Source organism: Amphibalanus amphitrite, unplaced genomic scaffold, assembly GCF_019059575.1.
Source record: "Amphibalanus amphitrite isolate SeventyFive unplaced genomic scaffold, NRLGWU_Aamphi_draft 000081F_arrow, whole genome shotgun sequence".
Lineage (NCBI taxonomy): Eukaryota > Metazoa > Arthropoda > Thecostraca > Balanomorpha > Balanidae > Amphibalanus > Amphibalanus amphitrite.
Window position 1 is genome coordinate 159,748 of NW_024881577.1, and position 15,688 is coordinate 175,435.

At 47.4% G+C, this 15,688-nt stretch overlaps 1 protein-coding gene across 1 annotated transcript in view; it reads right to left on the minus strand.

Annotated features, from left to right (window-relative positions):
• LOC122379606 (neuronal acetylcholine receptor subunit alpha-10-like) overlaps positions 1-15,447 on the minus strand; it is a 48,050-nt gene extending 32,603 nt beyond the window's left edge. The window contains exons 1-2 of the mRNA XM_043361940.1: positions 15,139-15,447; positions 425-588 (exon numbers count right to left, since the gene is read on the minus strand). Coding sequence (XP_043217875.1) covers positions 425-588; positions 15,139-15,202 — 228 coding nt within the window. The 5' untranslated portion in view covers positions 15,203-15,447. The remainder of the gene's footprint in view (positions 1-424; positions 589-15,138) is intronic.
• Positions 15,448-15,688: the final 241 nt, after the last annotated feature.

The window sequence follows — 15,688 nt, forward strand, 5'->3', positions numbered from 1 at the left end:
CGTTACGTAATGACGCTACGGATACAGCAGCCGACATTATCCGCCCCCCATCACCGCTGCTATTTTCAGTCGAAAATTAATTTTACCTGGGGTAGGTTGCAGCATTATCGGTCTCCAGCAACAAGTAAATAGGGTTTCCAGCAACGAGTAGTTTCCGCGCGGCGACTGTCCTTACCCTCGCCCTCACTCGAGTAAGGCGGGTTGCACTAGGTCACAGTCAGTCTGACGGCTGGGCCGCCCTGACATCTGACAGCTGAGGGTATTCAGGGTTTCATCTGAACTACTGGTCGCTGGAACAATCTTATTGTGACAGCAGCACAGCGTGGAGCTCTCCGGTTTCGCCTGGCTTAATTATATTATTTTTCAATATAGCTCTCCTAATAGGAGAAATGCCGCTGAAACTAATGTTTGTCTTGTCGCTCACCATGTCGAATATCTGCGTCAGCGTGATGCCCAGCTGGATGATGACCGGGTCGGAGGCGTTGAACACGGGCCGCACGTCGCGGTCGTAGTCGCGCACGATGAAGTCCATCAGCCGTTTTTCGTAGCTGTTGTTGTGCCGCGGGTCGTACGGGACGCCGCTCTGGCCTGCGGGCGGGGCGGGGAGGGTCACAAGTCAAACCACCAGCGCTCACCTTCCTCACGGGTCTCCGACGGACGCAGGTCGCCACCGACGGACGTCACTCGGTACGGTAAAGTGGTGCTCGGGGCAGCAGGAGATGCCGATCTCTGTGAGGATCCACTCACTTTTCAAGCATGCAAATGTTGATGCACAGGTGATCAACACTAAATTGTGCCTGTCTCGTACTTGCATATTTTTTCCCGTTGCTGGGTAAATTATTGCAATAAGCAAAATTTTAGATATAATGTAGGTTGCACTAACATTTGAGACAATTCACAGAAAGTATGGCGCCAACACGTTTATTAATATGAAATACACCCAAGATCTTTTGTTGTTGGGTCGTCTTAAATACCATGCAGTATGTGTTAAAATTTCATAACGTCATAAATCAGCATCATCATTACATAGACACGCGCTTTGTTTAAAGGTAGTGTGCCACCTTTGAAAGATTTCCCATTTTATTTTTCCTAGGATAAGAAGCTTCTGTTTTTACCTAATATCGCAAAGAAAATCAAAAATGGGCCTGGAATAGTGCCTTTTTCGCCTAAAAGTTTATCGGTGTTTCGATATGTATAACAACTGTAGTGGGCTGACCTGCAAACAGGCGTCGGCAACAATCGCGAATGCGGCGCACATGTGACAATAAGCAAAGGTCATTATAGAGTTACGACGTACGGGGATGAGTTATCAGCTGTCTAATCGTAGACAACACAATGTCGAGCCTTAAACTGTAAGCCTGTATTGGTATTGTTTCTTTTATTTGGCTGTCGAACATTATTTATGGTTTGAAATATGATTTTATGTAAAATAATTGATATGAAAAAGCCGTCTCTTAAGTTATGACCCCATTTCACCACACGCAAGTGGCAGAAATGACAATGATCAGCTGACGCATTTTTCTTGGCCGAAGTCAGAGCGCGCGGCCCGACGCACCACCACCGCACCACAAAGTATGAGCAGAAGCCGCGCCCAAAGCCAGGGCCCCGGTAACGTGAGGTAGCCGAGTCGGGGCAGCGTGCGCTGACCCAAGCCGGGGCCGCAGCTTTGGGCGCGGTCTACCGCATCCCCGCGGGCAGCCCCGGGCTATCACATGACACCGGGAGGACGCGCGGCCCCGGCTTGGGTCAGCGCACGCTGCCCCGACTCGGCTACCTCACGTTACCGGGGCCCTGGCTTTGGGTGCGGTCTACCGCACCACCTAACAGGCGTGTTCGAAACCGCAGGAGATGATGATGAACGGGTTTATCAAACTTGATTGGATGAGCCTATCGGTAATAGCGATTTCAGTGTGTGCATTTATTGTTCATAGTGGTGTGAAATGTGGTTGGGGTACGACCGACAACCCGTCGGGGCGAATTTCGCACTGGGGTACTCAAAATTTGAAGAATTTAAGACGTTTCCATGAGTTTTGAAGGTATGGATAAGTTCTAAAAATCCGGTTCTCCTTATCTGGGCCATTAACTCCATACGGTCCAGGAAAGCTGGCACACTACCTTTAAGCCCTCCGTCCGTATCCGCGAGAAGCGCCGGGCGGTAGCGTGCAGGCGGTGACAGGAAGCCATTCTGGCCCGCTGCATTACCGAACAGTGAGCCTCCACACTTCCTCACAGCGCCGGCATTGAGCGGTGACACCAGCAATGGTTCACCGACAGCGCCTCTGTCGCACGTAACTTCCCCCACCGAGCGTGCACTGGGAGCGATACTCTGGCGACAGCCCCTCCCCTCCCGGGACTGCGGGGCGCGAGGAACTTTGGCAATCAGTGTGCCGGCGGAAGTGAGCTTTGCGGGCCATTTTGGCAGCGCAGAGGTAGGCGCGGGCCGCCGGCGAGACGGCCGAGCAGCCAGAGTAGATCGGCGATCGTATCGGCGCTGCTGTCCTGAGACCGGAGATCACTCGCAGATCGGCGACGTCGCGAGCCACGCAGCAGAGGACGGGGAGGGAGGGGGCGGCCAGGGACGGTGCCGCCCCCCGGTCGGACAGAGTAGCCGCCGCACGCCGGCCAAAGATGAGAGTCTCATGTGTGAGAGTGTGTGTGTGTGTGAGGGATGATCAGTAAGCCCTGGCTGCAGAGTGGTCGCGGAGGCGGCAGTGGTGCTGTGTGTGTGTGTTTGTGATCAGCATTTGGCGCTGAGAGCGAGGAAGAGGGAAGACGTGCGCTATCTCGGAGAGGAGGCGGAACACGCAGGAGAGCGGCCTCGCCAGCGGCCGGCCGTCTGCCATCAGGCAGCCAGAAGTGCCTTGTTGTGTTCTGGACAGGGAGTGCAGTTCCGGCAGCCCGTGAGACGTTTGCCAAAGCACTAAGCCCATCCACTTTTTATAAAGACTTCTAGTTCTATCTATCTATTTGTTGTTTCATTTGAATGGATGATTTTGCCAAGTAACCATTACCAACAATGACTTGAGTAGTACCTGGACATGCGGCTCTGTTTCTATTTTGTGCGGATAATATAATGCAGAGACACGAGATAATGTAATAAAAGACAGCAGCAGATAAATAATGCAATGTCTTACTCTGCGTTAGGACCTGTTTTTATCATGGTGGGTTGGACTTTAAAGAAATGTAGCGAGTGTACATACGCAATGATGAAAGGCCTATTCGGGGTCGCTCGCGTTGAGCGTTGCCGGTGTATGCCTAAAATTGGTGTGAGCATGGAGGCTTGATGGACGAATGCAAGACGCATTTAGGTGTTTTTAAAGGATCCGGGTAGAAGGCCCATTGTTTCATTGTGAATGAGATTAAAGACTTCGTAAATGTGTCAGCCGAGCGCAGGGAACGAAAATGCTTTTGATATTATGCATATGATGCTCTCAGCAGCTCCCGGCGTAATTCCCTCACTCAGTCTTTTTTAACTAAAATGCTGCAGCTAAAATTGATATGAAAATCAATTATCATGAAGACAATGATAATGGTTGCTTGTTATGCATAAAAAATCAAAGCAGGAATTTACATGAGAGGTTTGAAGTTAAGAAAATCACATAAAAGCCGGAACTGGAGGGGAGAAGCACGCAGTTGAATAAAACAGCGCAATAAAACTATCGCCATGACAAGCTATTCCTACTAAGTGAACCAGAGGAGCCTGCATCGGAGCTACAGCTTACGACTGTTGCCCTTTATCTAGTTATCAGAAAAATGTAACAAGACTTGTTATATTTGAGAACATATTAGCTCGCCACCAATAAAAGGACACGATGATGTTGATTGATCGTTAACTGTGTCTAACAGACGCACAGAGCAATTCCGTTGCAAAAAAAAAAAAAAATGTGAGAGGCACAGACAATTGGTACGGTCCAAGTTCAGCTTAAGTTCAAGTTATGGTTCCAAGTCAGCCCAAGTTCTTTGCTATAGGGAAAATCAGCAGCAACAGGATGGAAAACAATTACTTGTTTGATGACCAATTACCTGCGAGAAGGTTGTTAGTGATTGTATTTTCAACGTCCACGTTACATGAAAGAACTTTCCATAACGACGATGTAACCCCCCACGCACGGTTCGTCGGAAGGTCATCTCAGGCTCAAAAGAAACGGTATATACCATTCGAAAGCTGACGGTGAGCTGAATCCAAAAATGTAATTTTTATCAAAATCGATCGATGGCCTTTTTTGAAAATTGCGTTTTTGTAAAAACTTTATAATTTTTTATTCAACGGGCTGTCCCGGGCATTCTTGAAAACATAAACACGTTTTTTTCGAGTTCCAGTGAAAGCGGAACGCCAAAAGAACGATATTTAGGGAAACAATATTTCCTAACATTAATATGCGTCTCCCACAGCCAACAATAAGGCGCAATCACACAACTCAGTGTCACGATAGACCAAAGTCAGCCACACAGAAGCGTGAAATGACCCTTATCGACTCGCAGACCCGGCGCTCTCGGCCCGCCTGACCAGCCACGGAAAGAACGTTCGGCTCTCGTTCTACTAAATAGATGTCATATTTGTCAGTTTAACTGTCCAAATCGCTATTAAAGTTATTCAGGATACCTGTGAAGAAAATTCATTGTTCTGCTTGATTTACAACATGCTTTAATTTACATTTTTCTTATGCATGTATTGTTCCATCCAGCTGCGCTCAGTGCCCGCGCGGTTGAAGTGAGCGGGGTATCACTGTCAGAGGCTGTACTGGTGACAGCTGCTCGGCCGTGCGACCGGTCAAAGGTTACCCTGCCCCACCGGGCGCTACCCCCACTCCACCCGAGCTGAGGCCGGTGCAACCTCTGACATTTCAGCGCGGCCAATTTTCCTTATATGGGCATGATACCAGGCTCAATTGAGCAAAGTAGACATGAGCAAATGCAAATTAATGCATGATGTGAAGGTGACAGAGCAATGAATCTTCTGCTCATGTATCCTGAAGAACTCAAGTACCGACTTGAATCGTTAAACTAACAAATATGACGCCCGTTTAGCAGAACGACAGTCGAACCTCCTTACCGTGGCCGGTCAGGCGGGCTGAGAGCGCCGGGTCTGCGAGTCGATAAGTGTCATTTCACGCTTCTGTGTGGCCGACTTTAGTCCATCGTGACACTGAGCTGTGTGATTACGCCTTATTGTCGGCTGTGGGAGACGCATATTAATGTTAGGAAATATTGCTTCGCTAAATATTGTTCTTTTGGCTTTCAGCTTTCACTGGAACTCAAAAATACATGTTTGTGTTTTCAAGAATGTCCGGGACAGCCCGTTGAATAAAAAATTATAAAGTTTTTACAAAAACGCAATTTTCAAAAAAGGCCATCGATCGATTTTGATAAAAATTACATTTTTGGATTCAGCTCACCGTCAGCTTTCGAATGGTATGTATCGTTTCTTTTGAGCCTGAGATGACCTTCCGACGAACCGTGCACGCCGGCTAAATGCGATATCACAATAAGCTGGCGCCGTTTCCGCCCTCTCAGTGAGACAGTCATCATAGCAGCTCGCCGGGCCGCGCATACCATTCGTCTTCTCGGTCGTTACGGCCCTGGGCGCGGCCGGGTTTTTCCGCATCCCGACCACCAACCCAATCCCGTCAGCCATTGTCTCCAGATACAACAGCTTTCGCGCTTCGATTCGGTTGGTATGCGGCCGAGTCGGGGGCCGCGGTGGCTGGTGGCCGGCGGCGGCATGTTATTTGGTTACGGCGCCCGCTGAACGACCGGCCGACAGCGGCGAGACATGCAGGTCACACGCGCCCGAGGAGGTGCAATCAGCGCCGCTGCCTGCCTTCATCGGACGGTGACCGACGCATGTACCCCGGCGCCCGCGGCCGACAGGAGCTCTACGAGTATGGCATGATGACAGCGGCGGCCGCTGGAACCGCCACTCGAGAGCTCTACGCGCCGACCACGGTAAAACGCCGGAGGAAGACAAGTGGTTCCTCTTCACGGAAGTGACGCCGAGGAGGCCTTACAGCTGAGTCTTTGTATTTGACGTGTATATGTAGTCCGGGATCTATCTGACTGGATGCTGAAGCTCTTAAACAGCAGCGCAAGTACGCACACCGTTGACAGTTGACACAGGGCTCCTTACACAGTTGCAGGTATACGCTTAAATCTGCCGTTGCAACTGTTTCGACTTGGAACACTTCGCGAGAGGGCAGAGTTCTGCTGTTTCCGTCTCAACCAGCCGGAGTGGTCAGAATATTAAGGCAATAGGGCCAAATACGATGAGTTTCATCTAAAGTTTCAGAAACAGTGCCCTGTACCACACTTTGAAACCCACGCTCCATGAAAAACCCACGCCCCATGAGAGCGAAGAAGATGGAGCACTGAAGATCAACAATGGTCATGTCTAAAAATGATCATATACCTAAGCGTAAAAATAACGTCTTAGCAATAAGTGTTTATAAGATGATATATTTCCATTTTACAGCGTGTATGTGTTTTTTCATCCAGCGGATAAATTGAATTAGGGTTTTGGTATTAGTAAATGTACTAGCTTAGCAAGTAGCGTTACCGTTACAGTTGTAAGTAACAGCACATTTCGATTGAACAATATACACGACCATGAATATAAATTTCCCTTCACCTGCGTCAAAAAAATATTTGTTGAGTACTCTTCTTATTAAGTTTTTACATCACGGTATGTAACTTGTGTATATTTTAGAACAGCAAACAGATCATCGGGCCTGGTCAAGGGATTAGATCAAATCTGAACAGATCAAAATGTGATTTATGAGCACCCAATGTTGAGATCAATGTTTACAGCCAAAACTCAATGCATACCAATCACAAGACCGAGTGTATAGGGCGGTCCGTGAGATCGCTGATCACGTGAGATCACCCTCGTATCCAGCCTGTCGTGAGTGCCTTACCAACCACGGGAAACTTGTTCATCGCCTTCTATCACATATGTTTGTCTTATACTATATAAATATACACTCCTTTTGTAAAAGATCGAGTGTATAATATGATCAGAAGCCGCCTACTGAACAGTTCTGGCTTCTCATGGACACGCCTATGTACCTACTTTTATACCACATGGGACCATTCAACATCAACCACAGTAAAGCCCACAGACGCCAATCGGAGGAATCATTGCTGGAGTATGTGAATACAAGCAGGCTACGACAGTAGTACGTGTGGTCCGTGCGATTCTTTTAGAGGCGAACAATGAAACGCCTGACAGCTCCCCATTCAACAAAGTTTTCAATCAGATTATTCCACACAACTTCTGATTGCAAAACTTGGGTACACCGGAGTAGCTTCCGCAGGAAAAGACAATATCCATGATTAACCCAGGGCGGATGAACTGCTATTTAAACGAAGCATTTAAACGATGTACCCTAATTTAAAAAGGCCACACACAATGATTCATCGAGTCTACAATGTAAGTAGATAAATAATTTCTCGGGAAAGCTGTCATGTGATAACATCCTAAGATACTATTTTAATGCACACCAGTTACGCTGAGAAAAGCCAATTGTGATAAGCTGATCCTTAAATTGTATAACTTAATTTTGAGCATGCAATTTATTTAAGAGTCAATGGATGTCTTGGAGCAAAGAAGCATCAAAGAAAGCTCATCCGTATAGCAAAGTGGTGGGGTTGGGCGCGTCGGAGACTTGATCGCATGTAGTTGGGAAACTGAGAGATCGCTAAGGATAAAAAACGGACCCTTAAAATGCGATAGTGTCATGACCTGCTGATATATTCAGTTTTTTTTTCAATAAAAATAAAAAAATTGTGCATGTTTTACGCATGAGAAACATGTTGTTGTTGTTGTCTAATCATCATCATGCAATCTATACCGAAATAAAAAAATCCGTATCTTTTAATCTATTTGCGTTGGCTCCATGTTCTCCTTCTCAAAGAGATCAAGTAACCCATGTCTTCTGGATAAAGCCGTGCAGCACTTCCCGTCGCGATAGGAAAATGACAGACCGGGCCTGATAGCTAACCCGCGCCCCACTGGGGTCTGCGTATAACACGCCCTACTGGGGGGGGGGCTATTCATAGCCCCCCGCCCCTCCTAACTCCGAAACTACTGGGCCGATCGTCAAAATTCAAACGGCGTCTGATAGCCCCGGAAAAACTGTACAACGAAACCTAATTTCATTGACCTCGAGGTCATCGATGACGTCACAGATCAGGTCAAAGTAAAAATTATTAGCATTTTGGCTTCTTCACGTTTTGGGCTCTGGCCGCCGTCTTACAAGTCAGATCAGGCTCATTTTTGGTTCACACACTCGTGAACAGATGCTCTAGATCTCTGAGGGTACCAAACTTGTACTTTGATTTTCAGGTCAAGGTCAGGTTATCACAGGTCACGAAAATATTATATCATCCGTCGGTCACGTGACACATGTTTTATGATCCATTTAGGGCAAAAATTTCGAATTTGATGTCGTCTGTGTCATTCGAGGTCATTTTGAGTCAAATTTAGCTTAGGTCAGGTCACTTTCAGGTCAAAAAAGGTCAAATTTTGAAGTTAAAATTTTTCAACAAAAAGGTGTCTATTGGATGCAGTTTGAGCTCAGGAACACGATGGTGCTATTTATATTGGCGTACGATGTCAAATTCGTGCTGAAAAATTGATTTTAAAAATTAATAATTGTTAATTTTTTGCAATAATGCGTATAACTTAACCATTTTTGAAGATATTTACCTAAAACTTGCTAGAGTTAGTCATAATAATGCGTTTTATCACATATATTCCGGTTTTTTCGAAAAATCAAAAAAAATGAAAAAAATGTAAAAATATAAATTTTGAATTTTATTATATAAAATTTTCGAAATTTTCAAAATTTCAAAAATCCGAGATAGCACTTTGATAGCGCAGTCTATTCTGAGTCCTCTCATGCAAAGAAATTGGATCTAGCTTAAAAACTGAGCTCTTGGGAGCGATTGCCGTGGTTCAATGTTTTGCGTGGAAATCGGCCGAACATGACGTCACTCTGACGTCATTTCCGGCCGATCTATGGTAGGTACGAAGTTCAAATTTTGACACAAGGTGTCAAATTGATGCGGCCGAAGGTACTGAAAGTTTGGCGTCGATACGTCAAGCGGTTTGGAAGTTATTGCAGAAAAACGGGAGGGGGGGCTATAAACAGCCCTCCCCCCAGTAAATGTTCTAATATCGACAAATATGGACATTGGGTAAGATCAACATTGGTCTCGCTTTCAAGTGAATGTATAACCTCACTCACTACATAGTACGACTGCGGTCGATAAGTCACGCTCTGAAGACTAAATACGCCACCAGCTTGCCGGCATTGTGTAAACTCAGAGAACATGTCAAATGCTCACGACGTGCGTGACATGGTGCGCCGAACTCTGCGTGAGTTCTCACAAGTCAAATACAATTTGTGCGGCTCGAAAGCATTAGCAATCCTATTGCTATTTCGAGCAGCCCTTGTTCAAGTGTTCAATGTAGATACACGGCAGCTTTCTATACTTCTTGCACAGCTTAGCGACTTCTTCACCAACAACTAGCTTGTGCAATCTGTGGTGATTTTTGATGGAATCATTTTGTTCTTTTATTTGTTAACTATTTATTCTCAACATGTAAGCGGCCCTAGTGGCGCAGTCGGTTAAGGCGTCGACCCGTAGTGCGGGCGGTGCCGGGTTCGGGTTCGAATCCCGATTCCGCCCGTTCCGCGGGCGTCGTCCCCGGCTGTGTCACCAGGGCCCAATCTTACCAATGCCGTGAATAGGATTTGGTAGCAATGCGCAAAATGCGATTACCGATTAAGAGCACTATGTTTGTCTTTCATAGTTTCTGATTGGATCTATCCGTTTTTCTCAATGTCCAGAAGGTGTGTGATGATGTAAATTAATCGCACGACGCTCAGTATGTCTTCCAAGTGTTACCAAATGCCGTAAATAAAGCATTCACGGCATTGGTAAGATCGGGCCCAGGTGTGGGGTAGGCTGTAGTGATGTCAATTACGGATAATCGGAATACCGATACCAAACCAAATACCAACCAAAACCATGGGCAAATACCGAAACCAAACCATCTTGGGAAACTGAGGGAAATACGAACTTTTTACCGATTTCTTAGCCTCTTAGGGTATACATAAGTGAGGGCTTATGATACCAACAAAATACCAAACACACTACGATTGAAATACTAAATACCAAGCTGGTATCGGTTTGGTATCGGTATACCAAAAAGTTGGTATCCGATTGACATCTCTAGTAGGCTCCCACTTCAGCCGTAGCCTGGGGGGTGGGGAAAAGATGGCCGGGAGGAGGAGGAGCCCTCCTGTAAAAGGGAATATGGGCCCGTTGGAGGGAGGCCTGAATAAAAAAATGCCTTTCACAGCATATGCCAAAAAGCGCCCAATGTAAGCAATAAGAATGTTTTTCTTTTCCGTTATACATGAAGTGGTATTTTATTGTTTTGTGCCCGTCAATTCGGTCATTATCACGTCAGAAGCATCGACCGAAGAAGCCACAAAATGCCGCTTTAACGGCATTCTTGTCTCCTGACTGAACTGACTGATATTGATGACAGAGTTCGGCCTGCACCGCACATCCGTCTTCGTTCAGTCTGCCGGCCGCCCTGCCCCGGCGTCAGCCGCCACACGGCCGCCGCAGCCGCGCCGGCGCGGCCGCCAGCCGTGCCATCCCGCACACATCTGACCCGCATGATCGTCCGCGTTATGCTTTACCGGACGCGGCTGAACAATTTCCCGGCGTGCCAACTCTCTCGGCTCGCTCGAGCGCGCGGCTCAGCGGTGATATATCGCCGAGTCGGCCGGAGTCGAACCCTAAATCAGCGCACACGCGACCCGGGCGCCGTCTTTGTAATTCATGGACCATTTGCTGCCATCAGTGGAGGGCCCACGGCCGCCAATAACCTGCGACGAGGCGACGCGCTGCGCCGGATGCCCGCAGGCGACGGTCGGCGCCCGACCCGGCGCCCGGAGCGCTCTGATTCCCGGCCCCGGGCGACGGCCGCCCCCGCCCCGGGCGACACCGCCGCCCCCGCCCCGGGCGACACCGCCGCCCCCGCCCCAGTCCCTGGGCGGCCCGGCGGGGATGTCGGCGCAGCGGTCATCCCGCTGACCGCGGCGCCGACTCCTGCCGCGATGGATGAGCGCCGCGCCGGCCATCAGGGCCGCGGGGAGGGCGCCCGGCCCGGCCGGCACACCGACCTTTGTCCAAAGGTGACCGACTGTGCACCGCAGCCCGCGACCAGCTCTCCGAGAAAACGAATAGACTGCAGCCAGCCGTTTCGCTCGTTAGGGAGAAATTATGAGCGCTTTATGCGCGAATAGAAACGGCACAAAGGCGACACGAAGCACCCAGACGACGTGTTAATTTCGAGAATGTCACTTCATCCGTGTAGGCTAGCAAGGAACTCAGCGCATTAGCAGCGGGAGAGGCAAGACCTATTAAGCTGTTTCGAAAGTGGAAGTCAAGAGGCTTCACTTAAGAAGACAGGCACATGGTATGTCAGCTGGTCACTGGTCAGCCATTGTGCTCGGGATATTTCCAGCATACATATGACCACAGGTTCGGTCGGATCTGAAAGGCAGATACCGTAGGCACTCAAGAGCAGAAAACAATCGCATATACATAGGTAACTCAATTAGAGACTATTTGCTATCTTTCTGTGTAGAAACCATTTCTTTGAGTTCTTTGATTCAACAATTCAACAACTTTCAAACCAACATCCTTATCAGTTGAAACGTTTTTGTCGGAGAGAAAAAAAAATGTCTATTGTGGGCGCTGCAGGAAACATATGAGGAAAGCTGCACTTTCCCACGAATAAACGTACATTTGGAGACTACAAGCATTTACTGATTGGTTGCAATAGATCAACAACAAGCATTTTAATTAAACTGCAAAAAAAAGTGAAAACGAAACATTCCTTATCCATTATTCCCTTGCGTGAGCGTGAAACAATGCAAACTTACGGCAAAAGTTTTACCGCCGAAGGCAGAACGTCAGTCACGATCATATACAAACGAAGAATTAAAAACCGTCTGGAGCATATCTGGATGTCGAGTTACGCCAACGATTTGGGATTTAGAGACCGTTTGCATTGTGCAAGTTAATCAAGACGGTTTACACAGGAAGCATTGCCGACACTGCCCTGTGTCCTCAGCACACAAATGACGCCACCAGTTCCCGCGGTGACACGTGTCTGCATGTGTAATGTGTAGAAGTGCGGGTCGTCGGGTCGATACGTGCCACAATATGTGCAGGGGTCTGCGCGTTGTCGGAGAGATTCGCCGGCATTGCGGGTACACGGTGGCCGCTCAGCCGGTCTGATGTGGCTGCCACTCGATGGGAGCGTGATTCGATCCGGGAGAGCGTATCGGTCACCAGGAATACAAGATTTGTGTGCGTGCAGTGTTCGGCGCAAACTGTCACTTGAAACAATCTAAATAATGTTGCGAACGAACAGACTTCTAAGCCGGGGTTTCGTGAACTTACTCAAAATAGGACTAGGAAAAACTTCACTTAAGAATATCAACTTCATTTCTTACCAGCAGGACGAATATATTCACAAAAAATTTGATGTTTAGTAACATCTTAATTCCGTTATGAATAAGCATTTAAAGCGAAGGGAAAGTTGCCAAGTTATTTGTACATTTTGTCACGTGTCTAAAATGCCGAAGCTGTTTCAGCAAGTTCAAATGTCGTGCCATGCATATCCACGGACCATTACGGCACATTTCAACAGCTTTCCATGTTTCCCAGGCGGGCATTCATCACTTCCACCTCATCACCAGAAGTTGGCTGACCAAGTTGGTTTTCTCAGAATGACGTGGATTCTCAGTCAGGTGATTTCCACATCATTATTACTTCATCTGACTGTTGATAACGACTCAGTTATGGTAACGACATTAGTCTCCTATTGCAATAACGCACTGCTGAATACTATTCAGGAGCTGCTGTGATATCATTGATATGAATATCATTGAGTGATATCGGATATGAATGTCATTGAGTTATACGCCTTCTTGCCAGTTATTAGATATTATTAGATATTATTAGAGACCTTCCGGTATCTCATTATCGTGCCTTATGTGCCGTCAGCCGTTGTGAAAAATAAACAACAGTCAAATTTTTCTTCATTCAAGTTGTTTGCCTAAAATATAACATATTACCTGGTGATGAGAAACAACAGGTAAGTCATAAAAGAAGCTTATACAAATTACCCTACTCTGAAATATAACTCCCGTTTCTATGCTGCCGTGTCACTTAGCCAGTTGCAAAAAAAAAAAAATCTTCTTCACGGCTAAAAGCAGGACGTCAGTGCCTTTCCAACGAATCAGTCTACATAGTTGGCTTCCCAGTGGTTTGCTGGTACTCCTACAGTTTTCCAGGGGAGGGCAGCGATCAGACTGTTTACTCAGGCTACGCAAATTGACCGGTTACCTCCTGGGAAGATGCGTAACTACATGCTTAATTGCCTTAATGATGTTTGGGTGATTGATTGGATACCAGCGTGAGGTAGGCACTTGCGGATGAAGGATGTCAAATGCCCTTAACCTAGATGCCACTACATTCGCAATTTGGTTATTTTTGTGACTTGTTAATCGAATTGGGTTTTAACCCGCGCCGGGCCGGTGCTCGGTGCCAGCCGCGCCGGGGGGGGGGGGGGGTCTGAAACTCCCGCCGTCTAACTTGGCTCCTGGATCACGTTATAGAAACACACGGTAAAAGCATTCGAAAGAACATCTAAAATCTTGACGAAAACACTTAGTCATTTGTAAGGTCAGGACAAAGGTCAGGTCATCAGAGGTCATCAAAGGTAAAATGTTGCCTATTTATACAGTTTCCGAAAAACTGGCGCTTGAATCGGGAACCAATAGAGCCACAGCGCCGCGGAAAAGTGCATTCGATGGCCTATTTAACATTCCTTCTGGAGTGTGCGCTCAGATTTGACCTCAGGTCAACGGGTTAGCCTCCTGGGGAAAACCACAAAAGAACAGTTTTTACGAAAAACGCTTTTCTTATAACTTTTGACTCAAGAAAGGCACAACATTTATTTTGCCAGCATTGTGTTCGTCTCGACGAGACGCGTTGGATGAAAAAACTTGACTTTTAAAGGTCATTTTGAAAATTTGACTTAAGGACAAGGTCATGACCTGACCGGACTAGGTCATGTTACATGTCAGTCGATCCGTGCCGTCGACCTGTGCACACCTAATGTGTTTTCATCGCTCTAACATGTCTCTATAAGAAGCAATTACCGAAAAAAACTGCTGGAAACCTTTCAGGACCTGAGATGACCTCAAAAACATAATAAGAGGTCACGGGTGCATTTTTTTCGGATCAGTATGTCAATTTTACCTGTAACCCGATGTTTGACAGTGTTTGGAATAACTTTATCCCTTTGAATTTTCTCCCATTGACATATAGCTAATGAAGAAGGCGGAAAATTGAACTGACCTTAGATCAACGATATCAAAATTTAGAGGTATGCATTTCATACGTACTGTTACTTTCATCAATCGTGGAAAGTTTTAAGACACTCGCTCAGTCGGTGTAGCTATGACGAGCAAATTTAGTTTTTGCTGAAGTAAAGTCAATTGAAGTGACCTGGTGACCTGACCTTGAGCAGCCTGGATCTGAAATTTTCCCAACATGTGTAGAAAAGAAGAAAGAACAAACATGAAGCCTAAACCGCAATTGGTGAGACTGCATATCACAAGAACTAATATTTTCTCATAGTTTGCTTTGGACGGAACATATCACACTTCAATTATGGAATCAAACCACCGGTAGACCAAGGGCCATCATGGACAGATTAATCTATTAATGGTGACAAATGAAAAGATAAATAGGAACTGGAAGTTTGAAGAAGTTTGGGAATGCGTCCCCACCTCACTTATCCGGGCTTTCCGCAGATCCATCAATGGATCAAATTAACTTCATTTTAATGCATTTATTTTCCTTTTTATTATTGATCGTTACGGGCGAATTCAGCATATCAATCAAGAGAATAAATAAAATAAACATTTTGACTGCACAAAATAAACATTTTTGTTGCACAAAAGATGTCAACTAACAAAAAAGTAGTCATCCTACCAGCACTGGTAATTAAACGAATCTACAATATTTCTGTGGGCTCACCTCTGGCCATCAAGCTCGAGCAGAGCGTCACGATCAGCCGTGCCACCACAGACAACCACCGCATGGTCCGCTGCAGACGCTGTCGCCACTTCAGTGGAGCACCTCCTCTCGGGGACAAACCTTCCCTCCTTCGGACACCGGCCGGTCACTCCGGTACCACATCACCGGCGCGGCGCGTCCATCACCTCACACCAGCGGCGTCCGACGCCGGACAGAGAGCCTCGCCACCGCAACAGCCAGCACGGCGTCGGCGGCGTGGTGGCGGTGCTGGCCGCGGCGCGATCCCCGGCCGCCTGTTATCGACACTGTGCCGCCGCGCTGCCGCCGCTGACGAGCTGTCGTTGCCGACGGAGCCGCCGCCGCCGGCCGTCGGAGCCGACGACGGCCCCGCCGCGGCGCGCGGCGCGCGGCCCGGAGAGCCGCTTCCGGCTGTGATCCGGAGATTACCGACACCGGAGAGCGGCCGTCTGACACAGATGGGGGTTATCCGACACACGGGGATTACCCGACACATGGCCCCGACACCCGACATCAGACACATGTGCATCGT